General features: G+C 37.4%; 1 protein-coding gene across 1 annotated transcript in view; it reads right to left on the bottom strand.

Moving 5' to 3' along the window:
• Positions 1-26,656, bottom strand: part of man1a2 (mannosidase, alpha, class 1A, member 2) — a 90,115-nt gene that overhangs the window by 26,094 nt on the left and 37,365 nt on the right. Inside the window, exons 4-6 of the mRNA XM_077216576.1 lie at positions 21,370-21,466; positions 3,398-3,516; positions 716-796 (exon numbers count right to left, since the gene is read on the bottom strand). Of these exons, the coding sequence (XP_077072691.1) occupies positions 716-796; positions 3,398-3,516; positions 21,370-21,466 (297 nt within the window). The remainder of the gene's footprint in view (positions 1-715; positions 797-3,397; positions 3,517-21,369; positions 21,467-26,656) is intronic.

Below are 26,656 nucleotides of genomic sequence, written 5' to 3'. Positions count from 1 at the left end.
AGATTTAATGACACTTCTCTTTGTGTTTGCCAGTGGCAGTACAAACACTAGTAATTTTGACACTCTGCCTCCAACATTCGGCACATACTGTATAGCATGTCTTTGACAGCACACATGTGGGAAACACCACGATGAACATAGTGTGACTGTGCTGAAACTGAGGCCTGACCAAACACTGTACTGAAAGAACAAAAGGTCACTGGGGACAGAGAGCCAGGCAGGGGACAGACCAGCTCGAAGACTTTGTATGCAAGTGTGGCGAGTTTCACGTCCAGTATCTAAACTCATCTAATGAAGTGTGTGGAGTGGCAGCGAGGTCGTGCCGCATGGCTGCAGTTTAATTCCTTTGCATTTTCACCTTCAGACTAAAAGGAGGAGAACATTGTGATATGCAGTGGCAGAGATATGCTACCCATTGATGGGGGAAAGAGAGAGAGAGAGTATTTTGTGCTCTTCTCCATTAATGTCCATGGGCAGATAAGATAGAAGGGAAGTGTTAATTAACATGGGCTTGAGAGAGGAACATTTATTTCCCCTGAAAAAGCTGTTCATAGTTCTCTGATCCAACATCACTGCCCTAAGATGAACTCTCTGTACAGAACTTCATCTATGTGGAGGCCTGTACACACTTCCATCATACAAATTAAACTACAGAACGGAGACACAGACAGAGAAGAAAACGCACAAAAATCAATAAGAAGTGATAACAATGTACCTCCTGTCCGGAGAGATAGTACGCAGCCAGAAGCCCTCCAATGAAGCGGATGTTGACCTCAAAGACAGAGACTTCTGCATTCTGTAGAAACATAGGGGAAAATAAGAGGGAGTAAGGCCAAAATAGTGATTGCCCACTTTTTCAGGGTCCTTGAATCAAAGCATTTTTCCCATAAGTATTTAAAAAAAAAAAAATTCGATAAAGAGACTAAATGAAACCAACAGGCTCAGAAATAATTCATAAACTTTAATTTCGGGGAAATTATAACAATCAAAAACCTTCAAAAAGGCATGACTGCATATTTTATTTATCTTTAATAAGGCATCCTATGAACCATTGCAAATGATATTAAATAAAACAATGACAATATAAAACTATTGTCATCAGTACAATATAAATCTAAATCTTAAAAGTCAAATATACTACCAATCGAAAGGTTTTGAAAGTCTCCATTTGAATATATTTTCAAATGTAATTAATTTCTGTGATAGCAAAGCTGAATTTTCAGCATCATCAGTGTCACATGATCTTTCAGAAATCATTCTAATATGGTGCTCAAGAAACATTCTTATCAATGTTGAAAACAGTTCTGCTGCTTTATAATTTTGTGGAAACGTGACATTTTTTCAGGATTCTTTGATAAATAGTATGTTGAAAAGGAAAGCATTTATTTGAAGTAGAAATATTTTGTAACATCATAAATGCCTTTACTGTCACTTTTGATCAATTTAATGCCTCCTTGTTGAATAAAAATAAAATTGTAAAAATAAAGTACTGATTCCAAACATTTGAACTGTAATGTAGGTATAAAATACAATATATTTGTGCAAAAATTTCATTCAGCTTTTTCATTCACACAAAGATTGCACTGCAAACAGCAAAATCACACACACACACACACACACGGTTTTGTATACTGCTTATGAAAAACAAGCAGGTTTTCAAGTTTGTAACATCACGCTTCTAAAGCATCTTATATTGACTAGGTTTTACACTAATTTGATAAGACAAGAACATGCTTTAACCAACCCTTTCACTTAGCATTCATTTAGCATGTCTATTAATTTTGACAAAAGTGAACGTGCACCAGATTAATTCAGATATGACCGTTCCCTGACCAAGGTCCATTAATTCAGTTTTTGGTTTAACAGCTGCAATTAATGCTGATGGCAGACAGCCTCATCCATCACCACAAGAGAAGCAGAGAGAGAGAGAGAGAGAGAGAGACATTCATTTCTTTCTTCTGTGGAACACAAAATAAGTTTTTTTTTTAATGCACATATAATGAAATTCAATGGAGTCCAATCATTGTATGATTTTCATACAAAAAACGCTGAAACAGTCTAGAACGACATCAGGGTGAGAAAATTCTCTTATTTTATTCTTTCGTTTTTGGGTGAACTATTAATTTAATTATAAAATGGACACCACTTTATAATAAGACCCAACTGATTGAAATAATTTAAACTTATTTCATAAATTCACAAATGATACATAAGGTATCATGAACTAACAATAAACAGTAACATTTCTTAGTAATAATATGATTGTGAAATATTTTTTAAAACAATAGTTTTCTATGCTAAGATATTTTAAAATGTAATTGTAAAAGCTGAATCTTCAGCATTCAGTCAGATGATCCTTCAGACATCATTCTAATATGCTGAGTTGCTGCTCAAGAAACATTTAATACTACTATCAATGTTGAAAATGGTTGTACTGCTTAATATTTTTATATTTCACATGTTTCCCTTCCTCGCCCATGCTTTGCAGTTTATTCCCCTCCTCCATAAAATCCTTCCAGCACCTCCATCCCACTGTGACACGCTGAGTCCTCAACGGCCAGACCCAACGGTCCAAGTGTGAGTCATCCCTCAAAGTGCACATGCTTCAGAAGATACACTTGTCCAAAAGTAACAGTGAGGAGGTGAGAGAGAAGAAATGAGGCCACTGCTTGAAAAGCCAAAAAGATCAACCAAACACCCCGAGGAGATTTCAGGCGCTGCAAGTCCTGCTAAGAGAAAGGCGGCAGAGGGGAGACGGGAGAAAAATGACACAACACATGGAGACCAGAGAGATTGATAAAGTTGAGAAGAGCATACAGATTCTCCATATCTAATGAAGCAGAGGCTGGAAAAACAACTGATAGGGAGAGAAACTGGAGAAATCCCATTAATGGGTTAGAATGTGAAAAAGAGAAAGAGAGAGAGGAGACGACACAGGGCCCCTGGGGACAGTCACTGGCCCCGCTCCTTCTCTGACGTCTCTTTTGTCTGCCATTTTTTTCCTCAACATCACCGGCTAATTCTGGAGGCAGAGCTCCGGAGGTTCGCATTGTTTCCATGGCGCCAGTCTTGTCTCCTGGATACGGTGATGTGTCACATCAACTCTTTTATCGCCACACGTTTTCCACAAAGTGCCACCACAATCTGATCAAAACCTGAAAGATTCACACATGCTGAGGACTGAAGTCTTTGAGGAGTCATGGGGTGTCGAACGACTGTTAATACAGCTGTGTCAGTCTACTGCCAAAGTATACGGCCCACCACTGTGAAATAATAGTGTCCTGAGATATCACTGTGTCTATAAACAAAAACAGACTTGTTTTGACCCAAACCTACAAAGACAAGTGCTGTCGGTGATCCTGCGTGTGAGTTCATGTCTGAGTCTGAGTCCACTTACCACACTGAAATCCAAGTTTTGCTCGATCCACTCCTGGCCGTCCTTAAACTCGTTGTGGAGGCCCATTATGTAAAGGGTATCCAGGGCGTCTACTATAGTGGCTCCCATCTGGGAATTACCTGCGAAGAAGAGGATGTGAAATATTTACTGAATACATATGCACCACACTAATTAAAATGTAAACAAACTTAGTTACATAATAAGGCCCATATGAGGCAAGCAATATTCATTTGGATTAGTGTGAAGCTAAAGGCAGAGCTTATTGAGGAAAAACAAACCATTGGATACACTACCATTAAAAAGCATGGGGTCAGTAAGATATATATTTTCAAAGAAATTAATAATTTTATTCAGCAAGAATGCATTAAATTGGATCAAAATCACAGTAAAGACATGTTTAGGGTAATTTCTGTGTACACTCAACCAGAGGTTCCCAGCTAAACATTTTGATTTTGATATTTTTTTGTCTGGTAATAACAACATAAATAAAAAGCCAAAATATTAAATGTCATGGATGAATATGTACTGAGTAATACACAGTTTTATAGAGGGGGGTCAAAATGACAAACCTGAGGTTTTTACTTGAGAAATATTGCACCATCATTATTTGAGACGGGCTCCAAACCTCAGGTGAAAATTGTCATTTTGACCCCCTCTACAAAACTGGATTATTCAGTAAATATTCATCCATGACATTTCATATTTTGGCTTTAATCTCAATTTATCTTTGTTTTCTTTAGAAAAAAAAAAAAGTACTAATAAGGTCAGAAATTTGAGCTGGGGATGTTTCCGAAATTTGGTTGATTTGACATGGAATGACCCTATAATGTTACAAAAGATTTCCATTTCAAATAAATGCTGTTCATTGAGCTTTCTATTCATCAAACAACCCTGAAAAAAATGTACCACGGTTACTCCAAAATAAGCAGCACAACTGTTTTCAACACTAATATACTGATTTGCTGCTGAAGAAACGTTTCTTATCATTATCAGACCGATTTCTGAAGAATCATGTGACACTGAAGACTGGAGAAATGATGAGAAAATTAAGCTTTGACATCACAAGAATAAATCAAATTTTAAAGTACATTAAAATATATTAAATATAAAACAGTTTATTTTAAATTGTAATAATATTTCACAATATTACTGTTTTTACTGCATTTTGATCAAATAAATGCAGCATTGGCGAGACTTTTCAAAAACTTGAAAAAAAAAATTCCAAACTTTTTGAATGGTAATGTACACTTTTTTATTTCCAGAGGACAATAGAGGAATAATTATGATTGTATAAGGTAAAAGACTGAAATTTAAGTTCCTATGGACACATCAGGTGTGTTCGACTTAAAATGCCCATTATGGATTATCGAAAATGACCTTTCACGTAGTGTGTAACAGCTGTGTGAAAAGTGAATGAAAACATCCTGCAAAGTTTTAAATCTGAAAGTGCACCAAATATAAAGTTATTGTCTTTCAAAAGTAAGAGTCGACTCTGAGTCAATGAAATGAATCGTTTTTCAAACGAGTCATAGGCCGTTTTGTTGTGACATCAAGACGAAACATTAGCATATTGTCCGCCCACTTATTGCGCGCGCAGACACCAGGGAAAACTTGAATCCCCTCAAACCGGCAGCTGATTCCTGTGGATACTGGACAGCATCATGGTACGGTATGGCACGGTTCGGTACGGCTCGCTTTAAATGGTGCCACCTCTGTTGAGGTTCCAAGCATACCGAACCGATACTAAAATGTGACGTGAAAACACTGCAGAAAAAACTTCCAAAAAATAAATGGCTGTATCGTGGTCAGTGGACGAAGAGCAGACGTTCCTCTCGTTGGTTGCTGAGGAGCGGATAAACTATAACGATCAGTCTATTATCCCACCCACTTTGAAGCAGTACTAACTGCAGTGGAAAAGCAAACCGAGCTAAAGCGAACCGAGCCGTGCCGAGTCATACCACGCAGTGGAAAAGGCGAAGCGAGCCAAGCCGAACAGTGCCGCACCGAGCCAAACCGTACTGAGCCGTACCATGCAGTGGAAAAGCACCATTAGAGAGATTGATTCAACTGACGAGTCATTTTGAGAATCCCTGAAAAATGTGGCTATGTGCAAATGTATATTATGAGAAATAAACGTTTTTTGACCTTTGATGCATGTAAACCTGTTGTAGGAGACTCCAAAACAACACTAGGAAACTTTTAAATAGCATAACAGGGGCACTTTAAAGCAGCGCTGCGCAGACCAATCGGTGTATGACAGCAATAATCTTCCCTTCAAGTCAGTTGTTAACCTCTGCGAATGGATCATTAAGACAGAGGGTTGAAATCAAGAAATAGATCTTTTCAAATTCACAAATCAGACTGATCCAATTCAAATGAATGATTCAGGCATCACTACTATGAAGGAAAGCTAGAGCAGATCTCAAGATTTAGCGGAAACTTTACATTGCATTTCTGTTTTAATATTTTCAAATCCGTGGAAAGCCCCTGTAAAACTATCCCGTCGTAATAAAGAGCCCTGTTTAAAGTTCAAGATCAGATTTCAGCAATCCTGTTATTCCACAAATAAAACTATTTCAAGAGTGGCAAACGGTTGAGACATGCTGTATGGCATCTCTCTCTCTCTCGGTGTCTGTAGAACCGCAGTGTTATCATCATCATTATTGTCAGGAACTCTAAATCACTCTAAAAATACCCAGCAGCCCTCAGCCTCTAAGCTCTTCTAATCTGTCCAGACTCCTGCTTCAGTTTGTCCAGAGGCACCCCAAATGGCCCCAGCCCTTCAAAAACCACATGAACACCTTTTCTTTTCATCCCTCTTTTTACAAGACTTAAAGCCCCGTCCTCTTACGTCATTTAAGACTACTTAAATTTACTGCCTTCCTCTTTATCGCCCTTTCCATTTTATTTTCAGTGTTTTTCTACACCTTTTCATTTCACTATGGATCCGTCACCATAGATGTATCAGTCCTTAATTTGCAAGTTCACCAATATAACTCAACTAAAATAAAATAAATCAAAGAAAACAAAAAGGTTAAAAAAAAAATAAAAAATAAAGAAATAACCCAAGACCCACTGAACTGGCTGCACATTCATCCCTCACCACCTCATCAACACTCCCATAAATACACTGCCATTCTTGACTAAAATCCACACTCTCTGGCTCTCTCAGGCCTCATCATACTGAATGAATCTTGATTGGCATTTACACAAGGCTGGCATTCTGGATGCCAGACTTTGCTGGTGTAAATCAAATTGGACTCAATAAAGTTACTTGGGGAATTCCAATGGTAATCAGACCAGGCTTCTCTCTCTGCTTCCTACCAGCCATCTTTTCATCCCACGCTCCCCCACTTAGTGTCATCCTTGCCAGTTTAATTTGGTGACAGATTGCAAGTTGTTCTAATATGAACACGCAAGTGGTAGCCAACATGATGATTTCATTGTTCAGATTGTGTTTTTCATCAGATTCTTCATCTTGAGAGCGAACCAATGGAAAGGTTTTCAGTGGTGGAGAGGTTTATATAGTAAAATGCAGGGGTGTGTTTGTGACTCTTAGTACTTATTTATAGTTTTACTTTGTTGCATCTCCAAGCCAAAGGCATGAGTCAGATGGCTTTTTCCCTCTATCTGTCTCATTTTAAAGGTTTATCAAGGGAATGCAGTGGGGGAGAGAGCCAAACCCCATCCATATCTAACAGTTTAGTGCTCACCATTTCTGCTGCCACTGATTCTCCCTGGACCCTGAACGCAACATCTGCTGTGCTCATCAACAAACTGATCTGGCTAAGTGTGTGCAAGAGAGAACAGCAGAAAGAAGAGAGAGAGTAATGTACAAGAGACATTAGACCACACAGATGGAGTTGTTGGAGATTTTTATCTATTATATACACACACTATTTTTTATGTCTTTGAAAAAAGCTTCTTGTGATAACCAAGGCTACATTTATTTGATAAAAAAATACAGTAAAACTGTATTAGAACTTAAAATAATCACTTTCTATTTTAATATATTTTAAAAATGTCATGTAAAAAACAACATAAAATATGATATAAAATGGCGTATTTTCAGTTGGCCATTACTCCAGTCTTCAGTCACATGATTCTTCGGAAATCATTCTAATATGCTGATTTTGTGTTTAAGAAATATTTCTTAATATCAGAAATGTTGAATACAGTTGTGCTGCTTAATATTTTTCTGGAAAACATGAAACATTTCTTTCAAGATTATATGATGAACAGATATTACTCAACAAATATTGTGTAACCATATAAATGTATTTCACTTCTGATCAACTTATTGTGTCTTCACTGAATAAAACTATTAACTCGTAAAAAAATGTAAAACAAATCTTACTGACCCCAAACTTTTGAACAGCAGTGAATAAACAGACTAAAATATAAAGATCTATATGAAGCTTGTAATATTGCCTGACCAGATTATTTAAACCACTTTTAAATTGCTTCAGATCAGACCAGAAAGACCTACAAATTAAAATCCTCAAATCAAACAGCTCCAATTTTAACCTAAGCATTAGTAAGGCACGTATTTTGTAGGTTTGAACCAAACACCATAAAGTCTAATTGCCTTGTGGCTCTATTCTGTATGCAGAATCTCTCTCAAGGATTGTTTTATGGTCACCAATTTGTACTCCATAAAGTGCATTGAAAGAAAAAAGAAAAAGAAAAAACATTTCCAGTGCAATTTCCACAAATGAGCCATGAGGCCAAAAGCAATGCTGAACTCTAGATAACAGCCAATTAGTGACTGGTGAACAAGGCCGCTGTGATAGGCTGTTAAGATGCATCTTGATATGAGTAACCAATGAAAGGTTTCAATGTTTTGCGGGGTCAAGTCATCACACTCCTGGTGAATCAGTGCATGATGAAACTACTGCTGAAAAAGAGTCTACAGATGCAGAAAGGCTAAAAGGCACATCAAAATTCAATGTTTACGTAACATCCTGTTGGTGGAATTACAATTTTTTTTAATCTGAAGCAGTGGTTTTATTTATAAAAACCTTCGGTGTCAGAGGTTCTTCATCACATTATGACATGCGTGTTAGGTATTACCGACTGCTTCAGGGTGGACAACTTGCCTTTTCTCCAAGAAACTCAACTTTGCTGATGCTCTTGAAACGAAAATCCAACATTAATTTCAAGCTCCAGTGCAGTTAACGCTAAGGATATTAGATTAACCTTTTAAGGTCACAAACTTATTTCTGCATTTCCTCACCCCGAGAAATCTGACAAGCACAAGGAGAAAGCATCTGAAGCAGAACATGAAACATACTGTATATTCTGACCAGATAAAATGGTGCACTGTCAGAAGTGATCACCTTCAATCATCAGACTGGCCCACTAGAGCTCATGTCCACCGACACGGCCTGCATGTTGTCTGGGGGCATGTACATTTGCTGGAAGCTTTCGGCTGCGTTTTTCCATTATTTCTGCATTTACTTTGATTTCGTACAGTCTTAGCCATTACTTATCCATACAGGCTCAGATTGCAAACCCACTGAAGCATGACTGGAAATGTGGGTGCAGCAAATGAAACTACAGGCGGATCTTAGCTAGTGGAAAGAAGTAGCGGGATTCTGTAAATATTGAGAGAACGCAACACTGGAAAGCTCGAGTGTGCGTACTTTGAATTTGCCATGGATGAGGAATTCTTTTGAAGTTTGGTTTATTGGAAATGAAAACAAATCACATATATTTGAACTGTGCGGTTTCCTGAGGATTCTTTTCTCTTGTATTAATCCCTTTCCATTTTTCATTGTGATTTTAAAATTACAATGCTTAATACCACCGGCGTCAATTTGCTAAGACGTGGCCGCAAAATGTCACACACCGATATTAAAAGAAAAGTTCACTGAAAATCATGTTTAGATCCTCACCCCAATTAAGTGTGTCAGTGAAAGAATGAATTTATGTTTGCCTCATCTAGTATCAAGGTCACCATTAAAGCTAAAGTATAGCTTACGTTCCTGTAACATTATGAATTTTGCTGTGATAGAGTAAAATGCTAAAGCTTATTATTATCAGTGCATATATTCTTATTTCACAGTTGTTGTTTTTTTAATGTTTGCTTATGCTCACCTAGGATACTATTTGATTAAATAGTGAAAACAGTAATATAATGAAACATTATTACAATTCAAAATTGTTTTCTACTAATATATTTTAAAATGTAAATTATTCCTCTAATGGCAGAGCTGAATTATCAGCATCATTACTCAAGTCTTCAGTGACACATGATCATTCAGAAATCATTCTAATATGCTGATTTGATGCTCTAGAAACTTATCTTTTTAGCATTTTTGTGGAAACATTTGTCAGGAAACAATTTAAATAGTATTTTTTTCTGTAACAATGTAGAAGTCTTCACTCTCGCTTTTGATCAATTTAATGCATCCTTGCTGAAATAAAAAAAAAAACAAGCAAACATTTTTTTTAAATGGTAGTTATAGTAAAAATATATGTCATTACAACCCACTCAGCAGCAGCGGATGACAAAGGATAATAAAAAAAACCCTACAGAATTAAACAGAAATAATGACCATGGCTCACCATTTGATGGTATAGGTTTTTTTTTGTGTGTGTTTTTTTTTGTATAAGCTGGGTGAACAGCATTTACTTTACTTTTATCAGTAGTTCTTGACTGTTGCTTGTTAGATTGTATGAAGACGAATCTTGGGTAAAAGCAAAGGCGGACAGGCCAACATCAATGGTCTTTTATGCCAGACAGTAAGCTCTACATCATAGCTAGGAATTTCTTGACTGACAGTGTAGAATGGCCATTTTATGTCAGCAGAACACAGCTATCATGCCGTCCTCATTTACATGTAAACTGCAATAATACTGCAGAAACCTTGGACTAATGACAGCAGTCTAAAGAGTGGCCTGGAGTCACATGTGCAAAAGTGTTCTGCTTGATTCTTTACCAGACAGCTGCCAGAACGGTCACACTGCAGGACTGTGAGCCACAATTAAAGACGCAGGACTTCAAAGGTCAAGATAAAACTCTAAGGCACTTAATGAGAATATCACGCTAAGAGTTACAAGATGATTTTCCTCCAGGACCAAAATATATTTTACGACTTAAGTCTAAAAAGTAAAATGCTAAATAAAATAAAAAATACCAGCCAGGGTAAGAAAATTGACTTGACTGCTTTAAATGCATCAAGGCAAACATTTTGGTGCATTAAATGTATCAAGGCAAAAACTTTGGGCTCCAAAAGATTCATTTACCTTTTGATGCAATTAAAAAACTCACAGCCTTGATTTCATTTTTTTTCTTCTTTTTTACAGTAATCTGGTGCCGCCATGTGCGATTTTCACACTGTAACTCACACAAATACAATCACAGTCCATGTACAGGTGCTCTGGTCAAAATAACACATCGGCACTCAAGTCACGTCCATTCAGCTCTCAAGGGCACACTAGTGTCTGTCTGTCTCTCATGATCTCTTAATGAATAACTGCACAGACATTTCAACAGCTTATTTCCATCACAGTGTCTCCTTCTCCACCAATCCTCTGCCTCCATCCAGCGCTCTATCTCTGCTCTGTTTGTAATTTGGTGTTTGCTGTGCTTGCTGTCAGTCACTGGTAAGTGGCTGATGAATATTTACTGAGTCACAGCACTTTGATGAATGGCTGTAGTTGTGATGCCGAGGGAGAGGAGTGATCCCTGTTTCTCAGACACACAGACTCTTGCACCATTTTAATGCTGCAGAGACTCATGGGGCACACCATTATCCGGGTAGTGCAGCAAGAACAGGGTCTGTATCATGTTGGAGAGGAACCAACATTAAAAAAATAGCAATGTCACGACTTAACGAACAACATTTTCCAGTAGAAACACTGAAGTTCAGACCAGAGCAGCTTTTCCAGTTAACAGAAATTAGTTGAATGAGAAAATTATAATAAATTGAATCACTCTGCCCATGCCTGCAATGCATTTTACATGTTTTTTTTTAAATATATACATTTACAAATATAATATTTAATCAAATAGGGCCATTTATGAGTATGCTTTTGATTCAGTTATTATTAATATTATTATTATTATTATTATTAAATGACTATATAGTGCTTATGTGGCAAATAATTACTGCTCTGAATTATTGTAAAATTATCTGCTAAAAAAAAGTTGTTCAATGGGGTGTTCAATAAAGTAAAATACAGCAAAATGAAGAAAAAAAAACATTTGTTTTTGTACTGTAGCTACTTGTCTGCATTAACTGCTTTGAAACTGTCAAGCTACAAGTTTCCCAACACTGCTATGTTATGACTTTTGCTCAACTTTTTCTCCTCCTAAAACTCCATTTTCCATTTAATTTCCAACTCTTTTTAGTGGTTTATTTCTAGGTCTCCTCTAACATGTCAAGGGCTTGCGTGGATTCCTGGTGGACTGCACAGAACCAAATTTGTGCGATTTCCCACCTGCGCTTGGCATCTTCTCATCTATTAAAAGTTTAATCCCAGCAGAACCCTGTTAGAGTGGAAAAAGCAGCAGGAAGCTGGAATCAGTCAGTCAGTTTGCAGCATTTTCTTTCTGTGCCAGCTGGAAACATGCTAACTCAAATTAAGCCTTGTAACACTAAACAAAGAACAATACTTAAAGGTCCCATATTGTACAACTTTCTGAAGTTTTATTTTAGGTTTTGATGTCCTTAAGAATATATATTTACGGTAATAAGTACCAAAAACCATGTCAACATATTTTTCCAGCTCCTTTCTCGAGAGCTCTGCCAAGAACAGGTAGATTTTGGCCTGTCTACTTAATATTCAAGAGTCTCTCTTCTGATTGGCCTGTTGTTTTCTGAGTGACCCACCATTGGTGACTGAGTAGTTCTAACATCACAAATATACAGAAGTTACAACAGCTTGTGAAAAGGCACAGCTACTTTATGCAGGCTGTGTGCATTTGTCTGTGGATCGACTGTTTTGTAACTTATATGGTTGTTACATAGCCCCTAGACCTCGGTTATCATGAAAAAAGCCAGGAAATTTCAGTTTTGACAATATGGGACCTTTGAATACTTCAGAACCGTGCTTATGGGGATTATATTGATGTGTGCAAAAGTACATATTTTCAAAAACAACTCATTGGAAGTTTGCCTGAACATCTAGTCGACTACTAGGTCTTAAATTTTTTTTTTTAAAAGAACATAAATCCAGATGAACTAGTCAATTGGTGGTGGTTGAAGAGATTCGCCTTTCCATGTGTAAAGCGCGTTGAGTAACCAGAAAAGCCCTATATAAAAGAAACAATGAATCCCCTTGAAGCTGCAGACAGCGGTGGTCTTTAGAAATTCAGCTATGAAAGCAGACATCATGCAAGATGTGTAGGCTATATACACATTTTCACATGATTTATGGCACTACGCTTTGAGTGTGACACATACAGCCCTACATTTTGCACATACTAATTTATGCAGGGTGAGTTCTGTTCTCAAAGAATCCATCACCTCAAACTCAGATGGCAGAGCTGGTATGACCTAACTTATTGAATGTGTTTGCTGTCTGCAGAAAGTGGTGTATTGGCTGGGGACTAGACTTTTGCCAAACGTGAATGCAATTTGCCCGTTTTATACAACTGGTATTTGAGGTATTTAAAAAAAGTATTAAGTAAAAAATGAATACGCATCCATGATCCACACACTAAAAATATGCACATGTATAATATTGTATTTATTAAAAACTGATTACATTTGTATTATATTATATATATATATATATATATATATATATATATATATATATATATATATATATATATATATATAAATAATACAAATATATATTGACAAAATGAACACAAAATGAACAAATTCCCTCTTCAAGTACAGTCACACATTTCAACGATTAAATAAGCCTTAGCTGTAAAAGTTACATTTGCATTGTTTGTAGAAAAGATGCCATTTGAACACAGACGGATGAATGCATTACAGGCTTTAGCAGAAATGTTGGAGACATTTAAAGGAAAAATGCATGACTAACTGTCTAGTACTGTGCATCCATCAGCGTGTAGCACGTGCTTGGGATGTATTCGCGCACAACTGGCATACTTTGCACGGTGATGAGAAAAGCCCAAACCCCAGTGATAAACTGCTTTGTCTCTGCATTGCAGGAGAGAGTGGTGCTTGGCACCTGCCTGAGCCGAGCCGAGCCGCAGTCGTATATGAAGTCACCACGGAGAAGACAACATGCCCCAGAGCTCATCCCCACCACTCATTACATCATTACCAACACAGTGGGTCATGTACTGACATGTCTCTAGACAAAACTCATACACGCACAAGCCACGAGCACTAAACTCACATGCTGAGAAGCTGTGTATACTTCCCCATGTTCTCCACAGTCAAACAGAAAATCACACGCATCATTAAGAAAATATTAACCACCTAGGGAACGCAATTCGTTGGGCAGTACGGAGATGCATATATAATTGGAGATTTCGGCGAGGCTGTTGGCTGATAGGAATTAAGCAAATGAGGTCATAAATACCAAAAATGAATGGAAAAGTCAAAAGAGCCAGTCGACTGAGGCAATACTCTCTCATTCCAATCCCTTGTCTTGACACAACTCCCTTAGACAGCCGTTTCCCCTCCCCTCTCTTTCGTTCTCATTGTCTGTTCCTCCCCAACCTGAATATTGGGGATGCTCTGATATGAACATTTTGGCCGTTATCGATAATTATTTATATATTTGAAAGCCGATAACCGATATATTGGCCGATGAATCTGCATTTTTGAGAGCCTGATTACAAAAACAAAAGTCTCACTATTAAAAGCCATGTCCCAAGCACACAATAATAATGTTCTCATTATAATTTTATTTAGCCTGTATGACTAACTTGTGCTGTATTTTCCTTTCTCGAAGTGATTCCAATCATATTTCAAGCAAATCAAAACCATCATGGCGAACAGTACGCATCTGAAAGAAATAATCCATTATTTATCGTCTTTAATGTATTGGCCAAATTTTCTTATTGGGCTGATAACAATACCATAAAAAAATTAACAAATTGGCCAATACCGATATGGGTGCAGATATATTGTTCATCCCTACTGAATGAGATTACAATTTTATCCAGTTTACACTGAAAAGGTATATTCATTTTTCATATTTTAACCTTGCATGTGTATTATACGGTGCTCAAAAGGTCGTTGAAATCCTGGAAATATAATTTAATAAGAAAGTTGTCATTTCCCGGCCTTTTAACATTGTTATAGTGAATGCATTTAAGTTATGCTCAGCTCTGAAATATTTAATCAGCTATATTTTCTCTTCCCAAATAGCATCTTACAATTACATTGAGAATTTCCATGACAATTACAGCTATTTATTTGTCCAATTCACTGTTGTTGATAAGTCAACAACATTATCAAAACTCTAATAGCAATATAAGTCCTCTCAGTTCATGTTAATGGCTGAGAAAAGCTTTATTTGCTGCATATTCAATTCTGTACCACAATATTTGCTGAGAGTACAATTGCAATTGTATTTATTTTACTAACACAAATTACAGAGTGAATAACTTAATGATAACTTTTAAAACGTTAAAGACAAACTTACTGTGAGCTAAAAGGATGATTGTTTTGTTGAAGCCATCAGTCTGCATTAGTTCTTCAGCTATTTGTTTTTAACAGATGTGAAAAACTACATCTCATGATTCTGCAATAATCTCCACCAATCTGAGAATTGCAAAACAAGCAAATCGTGACCACTCTCATTGAGTCAATGACATGTCAATCTCCTAATGTACAAATATGTAAGAAGTCTGTGAGCATATGCATATTTGCAATTCATTGAAAATATATTTTTTCTACATATATAATCAACATTTAAATTAGTGGTTTCATATTTCTCCATCATTTTTAATTTGATTATGTCGTTCAGTGTTTCTTGGGATGGTCCCTTCCTCAAAGCCATTAAGTACACCTTTGTCTTTTATTTTATTTTATTTTATTTTGTTCAAATCAAAGATTGTAATGTTGTGAGTCACGCTGGTTAGTTTGGTTCATGGCTTATAACTCATAAACAAAGACTTTTTGAAACCCTATGGGAAAAATACTTTTGGAACCAAAGCTATATATATATATATATATATATATATATATATATATATATATATATATATATATATATATATATATATATATATATATATATATATATGAAACACCTGGCTTGTGATTGGATTTCCAAACACCATGACCATTTATGCAGCCCACCTCTAACATTAGAGCATCTAGTGGCTGAAACGCCTGCTAGCGACCAAAATCACTATAAGTGTGAACATGGCTTAAAGGGATAGTTCACCCAAAAATGAAAATTGTTCATTCATTGTATTTTTTTACTACTATGGACGTCAATGGCTACAGTCAACTGTTTGATTACCAACATTTTGTGTTCAACAGAAGAAACTCATACAGGTTTGGATCAACATTAGGGTGAGTAAATGATGACAAAATATTCATTTTTGGGTGTACTCTCTCTTTAAGCCCACCCCTTTCAACCAGTCAGGGAGAACCGCTGAGCTCTCATTTTATAGCACGGCTCCTCATAGATTGTGTTCTTTCATTCCTGGGAACAGATATGAGGGACAAAAAAAAAAAAACAGTTATGGACAATAGTTCGAGCAGTTCAAGGCAAGTGTCCTCAGCTGATTAGCTGCAGGCTAGTGGGTATTGTTCAAGACAGAGCGCTGATTAAAGACTAACTAGTCTGGATGCTCTGCCTCTTATCAGCCAGCATACGCATTCTGACCTCAGCTAGCCCTGCCGTTACTATGGCAACAACACTGGACGTCTGGATGACGGAGAACACAATGGCCCGTCTCCAGCTGCGGGTCTGGAGGGCTGTGCCCAGACTGATTCAGCCTTCCCGCTCTCTCTCTCTCTCTCTCTCACTTCACACATCAGGATAAGACTTCCTGCTCAATGTGGGTTCATACTGAGGTTAAGTCTAATGAGTTCATTCGGCCATATCATGGTGGAAAGAAATGAAAACACAAAGCTTGACCGCTTGAGAAAAAAAAATATCCACCTCTTCATTGTCTGCTAAAAACCTTTTAATGGTTTAACTAAAATAAAAAATGCCGAGTTATTTATTTATTTAACCTAAATGCTTGATTCAGCCTGTCGGGTCATTTTATTGGGTTATTTCTTTACTATTTTTACCCAGGTTCTGGGTAGCTAGGTAGCTTTTGTGTAACCCAGCTAGGTCAATTTTACTGACAATACACTGGGTCTATGTAACCCAATGGTGGGTCTGTGTAAACTAGTTAAAACTGGATCAATTTGTCAACGGAGGATTTGTGTTGTGTTCTGAAAAAAAAAAAAAAACAATTTCCTGAATGAAATAAAGGTTTGTATTACACTGTTTTTCTATCAGATTATTACTGTAGAAAAAGAAAAATGTATGCAGTTGCACATTATAACTTATTTGTTTACATGTACATCATAGCTAATGACTGCTTGGAACGCTAGCCTTCTATAAACGCAAAATACACCGGATCTACACGCAGGGCGAATGACACGGCAGGCACCATATGGAAGTTTCACCTCCTGCCAAACGAATGGCACAAATGGGCCAGACACACAACGCGACATCGCTGTCATCTCATGTAACAAAGTTGCAATGCACATTCAGTGCAGACCGCTCTGTTGACTCCAATTATACAAACTACTTTGATAGTGCGCTAGCGTCGGGGCTGTGGTCGCACTATTCATTTGATGGGTTACATTTTTTTTTACATATCTGACAGATGAGATGAGATAAGGTAAAGTTGTTTTTTATGTAACTTTGCAAACATGAATATTAACATAATATTGTCATTGAATAAACTGGAAAAGAAATATAGCCTGCTTATACCAGTTTTCATTCTCCAAGGCTGATCCTGCCACTTCCCTTTCTAAATGTTTTTGAGAATTTTATGATTGTCAAAGAATGAATTGTCATTGAATAAAAAAATATTTTATATGAACTGTCCTTGTCCAAGCCTATATAACATGAAACATCGGATTCATTTTTTTTTAATCTACTTTATTCAGCAAGGATTCATTAAATTGACAATTAAGACAATGTTACAAAAGATTTCCATTTTCAAATAAACGTTGTTCTTTTGAACTTTCTATTCAACATAGAATCTTGAAAATGCATGTTTCCACTAAAATATTAAAATTCAAATTGTTAGAACAGCATGTGAATGAGGCTTTAAAACACGTGAAAATAATAAACTTTGATGATGACAAAGAACTGCAATGTCACGAAAGTGTAACGCATCTACTGGTATATACTGTACACCCAAAACCACAGCTGTGTTTTAAATATGTGATGTGAATGTACGTTGCATTGCACATTACGTTGGGACGGCGGTGCCAGAACTGCACCTGACAGAATGTGCACTGTAGCACAATCTCTCTTCAAAGGCAGATCGCGGAGACATTTTAATAGTTGACGATCTAAAATCGTAATATCGCACACATCTATTTTAAATTGTAATAATATTTCACAACATTACTGTTTTTATTGTTTTCATCAAATACCTGCACAAGAGACTTAAAACATTGTCGTCACATACATACATTTTTTTACAGACTCCAAAGTTTTGAATGTTACAGTAAATCAACTCCATATTAAACATTAAATCGTAATACATCAGAAACAGAGCAGCAGGCAATCGCTCCGCCGTGCGAGCACACGTTGACGTGTGGTTATTTTTAGAATTGTGTTATCGCATGCGTAACGGTGGCATTTGGGTTACGCAATCTGACCCTGGGGTCCGGACTGAGAATATTCCATGCAAACAGGGTGTTTGTTTACAGATCAAAGTGCATACCATCAGCGATCTGTCCAGAGAGTGCCTTCAAGCAGCAGTCTCTCGAGCTTTTATGAGTCAAATGTTTTTACACACACACAGACAAAAAAAATAAAATCAATGGATGTCTATCAGTGGATCGATATGGGCGAGTCCCTGTCCTACCGCAACAGTAAGCCACTGGAATTTTCCTTTTGACCAACACAACAGATGTACAATCAAGAGGTCAAAGCCCCAGTGTGGAAACACAATGAAGAGTATTCTTAAGGTTTAAACACAAAAAGGGCCTACTGTTATGTCCCAAGTATTTAAATTGTGCAAAAAAGTATTTCAATTATGACTAGACTGTCTTTAAAGGTATAGACCACCCGAAAATTAACACTCTGGTCATCATTTACTCACCCTCATGTCATTCCAAACCTGCATTACTTTCTGTCTTCTAATCCAAACAAAGCAAGTCAATGGGGCCCAATGTTGTTGTTTTGGATCCCACAGACCTTTCACAGTATTGTCCATACAACCAGAAACATATAATCAGAAAAGGATCTACAAAATATCTTCTATTGTGTTCAACAGAAAAAAGTTTGAGTTTTGAACAACATGAAGGTGAGTAAATGATTACAAAATTTTAATTTTTTGGGTTAACTATCCCCTTAAAGGAATAACTATAATAAAAACATAGTACAATAAAAAGAACTATAGTTCAGATTCACCTCACAAGTGTTACAGATGTTGCATTGTGTACTTAATATGTGTATACTGTGTGTATGTATTGCTCCTCTGCTTTGTCTGCAATATTACAATAATGTTTTTCTAAAAGTTGTATGTCTGTATATTATAACTCACTCCACTAACCAGTTATTTAGTTATTGAACGATCAATCCAAATCCAACCATTATGCTGTCAGATTGATAAAGTCCATCAGTAAACATCCTAGATGTGGGGTGGGCAGTTTAAATTCAGTCAACAGAATGTGACATTATGAAACTGTCAAAGGCATCAGCTCACTCATTAATAATGGCTCTATATATAGTTTAGGCAGCTTTTCTGTTTCAGGCTAGCCAAAAAAACAAAAACAAAAAAAGTCAGCTAGTCTGAACTCGAAAATCAGCCTAAACTACTTATATAGCCTTTTTATATTTAAATATTATATTAAGTATAGTATGCACTGTGTATTATATAATATTTATACTATGGGGTTAAATGCTTGATTCTAATTGGTTTAACAAAGGTGTGCAATTATTTTCCAGTAAACAACGCTAAAGAAGTTCCACATATAGTACAGACACATGGAAACATACGTGAAGAGAAACTTGTCAGCGCTGCCTTTTTTACTGTCAGGCAATATGAAAGTAGTTTCATATTTTACTGACTCTATCAGTAAAGGCTACATGGCATTTCTCAGTAACAAGGTAGTAAAGTCACTGTTCTTGATACAGTTAAACTTGCATTTTCGCTATTAACGAAAATCAATCGATCCCTTTCGCTCACTATGATAACTGCATTGGTCTGCATACCAAGCTTTCACCACTGGAACTAAAAAGATATTTTATAATTAGCAATGGAGGCTTAGGATGAGTAAGAAATGAGTTACACAAACAAGACTGTTTTAAGGACAAAAACCTGACAAATGTAAATACAAATGAAATAAAATATCTGACAAAACAAATAAAATATCTGAAAAAGTTGAGGAGTTGTAACCATAGCAAAAGCGGAATAAAGTAATCAGAGCCATTTGATTATCTGAAAAATAGTGCATGCTTCACAATGTGGTTGTCTAACCACTTCAGGTGTGCACTATTTTTCGAATAAATTTACTGGCCTGTCATCAATTATTTATTACATGCACAAACACAACGTTCTATTTGAGGCTAGCCAAAAAAACAAAAAAAGAATTTCCTCTGAGTTTCATCTGAGTATGTGAACTAACACCATTAAATTAAGATGAGATAAAGTAATCGAAAGATCCCGACCAGACAGACACAGCAACATTGGCTAAACCAATGGCATGAGAGCAACACAACACTTATAAACAGTCTGTCTCTTGAAGACAGGACTTCAGATTAAACAAAGCACACCGTGTTCTGCCAGGATGGAGAACGAATTTCAACAGGGAATCTGAGAGAAAAACTTCTGGAAAAGAAGAGCAAAGTCATCCAAAAGTGTTCCATCAGTCTCTCTCCAAAATATACCCAAGTACGTTGATCAATACATGCCCGGCTGAGGAGTTCATTCCACATGTGAGGATAGAAACAGATAGACTTATTAAATATGAAAGTAGAGTGTGAGATACACTTCAGCACACCGCACTGCAGCATGAGGCGCTCCTTTGTTCTTCCACACTCTCTCTCCACCTCAAATCTTTGTTCTTCTTTAAAAGCTCCCTCTTATTTTGTTTAAAACCCAGCACTGCCTCATACGAGTCTCATTGGTCTCTCAGAGAAAGCACAAATAAAACTTCATCCAAAATCTTGGCAAGTTTCAGAGAAAGACTGAGGTCAATTTGCAAGGCTAAATAAGACAATATTAAATGGCATTGACAAAACATTTAAGTAATGGTATTAATACATATTTCATTATATATAAAATTAATGCATACATTGAATTAATTTACATTTATAAAAAATTGAAAAGTTTAAAAATGACTTGGTCCTATCAGCAACATCACAACTTGGCGTATTAAGAATGTGCAGTCACAGGTCTTTCAATGCAGCTTATCCTATCAGGATATAGTGTTAGAACTATTTATTTTAAACTATTGTTCTTTTTCCTGCAAACACTGCCTTGGTTACATCAGCAGTAGAGTAAGAAGCAAACAGGATGAATTGTGTTTTCATGATCTTTGTTCAGGCATGCTCACATGTACACACAAATATCCAATTCAGTCCCACAAGTTGAATCTTCTTTAGCTCTGGAGCTGAGAGCCAGTGATAAACAACACACCCAAACAAACAGAGAAATGATTAGGGAAGGCGATCTGCGCAAGCACGTCTTATCGTTTGAGGGTGTGAGTTATAGACGACACAAAAGAGGATGTAGATGGAATTGTGTGTGTCTGTCCTTACCACAATGAACCAAATCATCCCACAAGAGCAGTCATTCACTTGTAAATGAGACACCAACATGCATCCTTACTTACCGAAGATATTGGTGGAATGTCCTTTCTTGGCGAGGGGTTTGAGCTCATTGTGGCCCCAGCCATATTGCCTGTAGCTGTCCCACGCATGTTTCATCATCTAGGACACAGAAATGACGAGAAGTTAGCCTTACCCACAAACACAAAAAAGCATGGTGGATATCTGCATTACAGAACGCACATCCATCTGAATGATTAATCTACAGCTGCCTGTCTTCACGACTCATAAACCTTTTAAAAATGTCGGAAAGATACAACTGCATTGTTCAATGCAAAATGTAGTAACATGAAAGGCAAAAAAGCAGTTTGGTCTGATAACGAACACATTTTAACAGGGTAGAATAATACAGGGATGCACAAAGGCCTTTGATGTACAAGATGAAACATTGCATCAGAGATGTCCAGTTACCCAGAAGCCCCCGCTGTGACCGTGTCTGCCGTGTTGTCATTCCCCTTTCAGGTCACTGGCTAGCAGCACCCTGTCAATGTATCTTCACTCTATGCGTGTGTGTTTTTCTTTTTTTCCTCCTACTGGGGAAAGATGAATGGACACAGTGTGTGTCTGCGTCTCTAAGCGTGTCTTTGTCTCAGCTGAGGCTCCAGGCGTGCTCTCTCTGAGCTCTCGCTCACATCCATAAACAGCTGGCTGAGATTCAGCTCCGAGCCACTCCACATTTAGACATGTCTTCAAACATTACCACTTGGAGGAATACTTCCTCCAAAGAGCAGAACACTTGTGACAAGGATGATAAGGTGCGTGAAAGGCAAACGAATTAAATTATAGTTCTGCTCCAAAAGCTAGTGAGCTGCATTGATTTCTACAGCTTGCAGTAGCCTATATAGAATGTTGCCTCCTGAAGCCCAAATTATACTTTGGTTTTTACACGCATCCTAGGGTATGTGTATGTGTGAATTTCATCATCAGTATATTATGAGCACTTGCGTGAAGGAAATTAGAGATTCTAAAAACTCTGATAAAAAAATGTCTTTATACTCGTTTAAATTTGTCATAACTTTCTGGAGAGAAATAGCACTGACACAAGACAAAGATGAAACTTAGTGTACATGTGTTTGTGCACTCTACCGAATGGAGTATACTTTGAAAGGCTGTGTTCGGCTGTACGCATATGCCAAGATTTCAGGTCAAAACTGAAGAATACATTGGGCTGTTAATATAAGAAAACATGTCTTGCTCTAAAAAAGTCGCATCCTAAATAATGTACTATACACTTGTACACTTAAACTATAAGTGTTTACATTTCAGCAGGGTTAGAAGTTTTTTTTTACTACAAAGGATCATTTGCCATTGTCCCTTTGAAAGGAATGATTTTTCACATCAGATTTTTGTCTGATGTGTTGCCACTTGTTTAGGTTTGGGTTTTATATTTAAAACAAATATATCTGATTCGTCCAAATGCGATATGCATCAGAAAATGAATTCTTTTAAGCAGCATCTGAAATTCAGCAATCATGCCACAAGACACTGAAGTACAGTGACACAATATGAACAAATCTTGTTCTCATATGGAACCAAATACATTTCCAATTAGGAATGTCCTGTTATAGCGTGAAACGCATATGAAAGTAATGTGACAATTCATTCCAAAAGAGTGCTATGCTAATAACTCCATAATCCAAGTATAAAAATAGCACATACAAATATTGGGTTCAACTTGGCTAAAAAAAGTTATATTGTTGTTGCCTACTGTTTAAAATGGCCTTAACATAGGAGAGCATGCCTTAAAATGCTGTCGCATAGGCAGCTCATTAGGGTTTGGCAAGGAGCTTATGAACACAGATGCAGTAGACACCCTCTGGAGTTCGTCTGACTGTCAAGTGTTGTTGTAGGCTGCCATCCCGAGCACAAGCCATGATTTTTCTTCGCTGTTCTCAGCCTAAAAAGCAAAAACCCAGGAGGGAGCCAAGGCAATGAAAAGAAGTCAATAATTTAATTTTGTTCTCTGCTCAACCTTTCAATGTGACGCTGTGCGCACAACAGATTATGAATTACCCCAATGCAGTCTTTCCTCTATGTTTCCAACAAACCGAAGGCTGGTGGCTGATTAGACTGATTGTTAAAACCGCTTTAATGTAGACAAATTAAAGCCCAAGATCAGCAAGAAGCCTAAAATACAAACTGTAAGGAGATGGAGAGCTATGAGTCTACATATCTCTCTTTCCCTTTCCTCTAAATTCCCACTTGAACATGCATAACTTCCAACCTCCCTCTCATGTTTTATTCAAGGACTGTTCAGGGTCGTTCTGCCTGTCAATTAACAGTTGTTTTGAGTAAGTGGAGGCCTTGTGAAGCGTTCAGAGCAGATCCTATCCGACACGAAGAAAACTTAAACTGGCGGTTAAATTAAGCCCAGGCTTTTAACTACACCATGAAGATGTGTCTACAGGGACGCAAGCGCATGAGAGACACAAAAGGTGAGACCGTCACAAGTGGCTGGGGATTATATTTCTCAGATTTTTGTGTGATAATTCTACGGAAATTTGCATTCTGTCATTATTTACCTTCATCATAATCAAAATTTGCTGTCGTTTATTTTGTGAAATAAATTTGAAGAAACTGCACACCGCTCTTTTCCATAGATCAATTCATAAAGTCCACAATTAGAAAAAAGAAAATCAACAATCACCATTAAGAATCAGGCAGTCCATATGACTTTTCAAAAGCTATTTGAAAGCTTTGTGTAAGAAACACACATTTAAACCATTATTCAGAATAAGATCAATCAGCTCAAAAGTAAAAAAAAAAAAGCTCAAAAGAACCATTCATTCACTGATCCGGTTCACGGGTTCAATGCACTGACTCAATCTGGATGTCACAGTTCTTGAGTAAATAAGGTACAGTATAACTTCAGAAGACAAAGCATACAACACAAGATTTATGGACCAATTTTGTTGTTGATTTTTTTTTGGTCCAGCTTAACGGATGTGGACGCTAACTTTTGGATGGAAAACAGCTCTCAATATACTTAAAAAAAAAGTCTAATTTTGTGACGAGAGTTTTGAACGAGTATTGTAAATAATACAGTTTTTAAAGTGAACTATTACTTCGATAAGTTTTCAAATAATTTCAAAATGTAGAAAATAACCATATAATTTGTGTAAATTAAAATTCAAAAAAGGTCATCTTGCGTTTTCACAAATGAACACAAAAGACCAAGCAGCACTGTCCAACAGACATTAATTTAATAGAATATTCAATCATTTTTTTGGGCGTTGAAGGTGGATGAGTTTAAATAATTGTGGTCATTTCTACAAAGTAACAGAGTGCAGTAGAGAAGTGAAGAAGAGTGTGCAGGAAGGAAGGAGTGGGTGGAAAAGAGAGTCAGGAGTGATTCGTGAAAGAAGGGTACCTACAAGTGTGAAAGGGAAAGTTCACAAGACTGTAGTGAGGCCAGCTGTGTTGTATGGGTTGGAGGCAGTGACACTGACAAAAAGACAGGAGGCAGCTCAAAGATGCAGCGATTTTCACAGGGAGTGACATGGATGGACAGGATTACAAATGAGCATATAAGAGGAACAGCACAGGTAGGACAGTTTGGAGACAAGTTTGAGAGAGGCGAGACTAAGATAGTTTGGGCATATGCAGAGGAGGTGTGTGGAGTATGTTGGGAGTAGAGTGTCTAGGATTGAGCCGCTGGGTAGGAGGAGAAAAGACAGACCAAAGAGGAGGTTAATGGCTGTGGTGATGGAGGACATGATGGAGGAGTTGGTGTAGATGCAGAGGACAGAGCAAAATGGAGACGGATGATCCGCTGTGCTGACCCCCTAATCGGAGAAGCCAAAAGAAGACAATTTGTTGTCGCTTCACCCTCAAAGGAAATAACAAATACACAATAGAAAGGGAAAAGAGAGAATGAGCGAGAAACAAATAAGTAGTGTAATATAAAACGACAGCGCTTCAGTCATTTTATGGCATTATGAAAGGCATTATGACCTTTCATTCACTACTCCACAGCATTCCTCCATGGATTGTGTGGTCTTTCGGTGTCTCACATGCAGCGCTGAAGACAGGTTTCTGAATAATGAGGTTCCTGTAAATGAAGGCTGCACCGTATCACTGCGTTTGAAAGCGCGTTTAGTCTTAATTAAAGTCCTAAATGAGTGCCAGTTTCAACAGTGTTGTCTGGGCTGTGGTCAACACTGAGTATACACTGAAAAACCTCTTTGTAGGACTCATGGGACAACAACACCAAGCTCATTTCACAACGCCGTTCAAACCACACTTTCACTCTATGGGACTCTCTCGTCTATGGACCCTGTGCATAGCAATTTCCTGATTCGTTCTAAAATTCATCAAGTGGTTCTGTAGTTTACTCTGTAAATTCAATATTCGGTGCATCTGCACAAAGCGACTAATTGATTTACTGGATCGGTCCCTATGGATCGGCAGTCGTGTTCATATCAATTCCAGAGCAGACAGATATGATCATCTCCACTCTCCCATCAATCGAACAGCACATTGTAGAGAGAACAAAGAGAGCGATAGATGAGCCCTGTCGGCGCTTTCTGCTCAACAGCTTGAGTGATGGTGCCGGCCTATTGTGCATTTCAATTACCATCTGGCTGCCAGCACACTTGTTTGAACAGAGATCAGTGCTCATATCAGCTCTGCAGGTGGATCGGTTATGTCCATCAAGCACTGCCTTCAGACTCCATGAAAGGAGTCTACAAATCTACAAATTAGATTGAATGTTCTCAAAACCTATAAGTGGTTACAATGCATTTCCCTCTTTCCCGAGGGCACCGTCACCATTCTTGAAGTCGTTTGCTGCTTTCAGGCGCTCTAATATGATTTTTCTTCTCATTATCATTGGCCTTTTATTTTGGAGTGCATGATTGCCAGGGAGCAACAAAAGCACATGTTCCAAGGGGTATGCTGATGGTTTTTCCACTGCACGCTGGGATTGAAGCGTGAGAGGGAGATCCTTTTAGAGCACATCACACTGTCTGGAAGGATTCCTAAAGCAAAGACAATGCCAATGATGGAGCAAAGGTGGAGAGAGAGAGAGACTACAATAGGCTTCCAAAGAAAGTCAGAAAAATTAGAACAAAAGAAGGAAAAAAGGAAACAAGTGTCAAGGCAGACAAACATTCGGTAGAAAGAGGTGAGTGTGAGTATCAGTCATTTCAGCATGAGCTTACTCTAGGCCACTAATCACACTAGTGCTATTAGTGCAGTGTACGAATGTGCAAACTATGCATTTACAAAACTGACTCTTTAGTGAACTGCCTGAATGTTCAGTTCACTAATCAGTCTTAAAGAAACAGTTCA

The sequence above is a fragment of the Siphateles boraxobius genome, unplaced genomic scaffold (genome assembly GCF_051911475.1).
Source record: "Siphateles boraxobius isolate OS27281-9 unplaced genomic scaffold, OSU_SipBor_1 7, whole genome shotgun sequence".
Taxonomy (NCBI): Eukaryota; Metazoa; Chordata; class Actinopteri; order Cypriniformes; family Leuciscidae; genus Siphateles; species Siphateles boraxobius.
The sequence above is the reverse complement of the archived record's forward strand: the minus strand, read 5'-3'. Positions and strand labels throughout refer to the sequence as shown.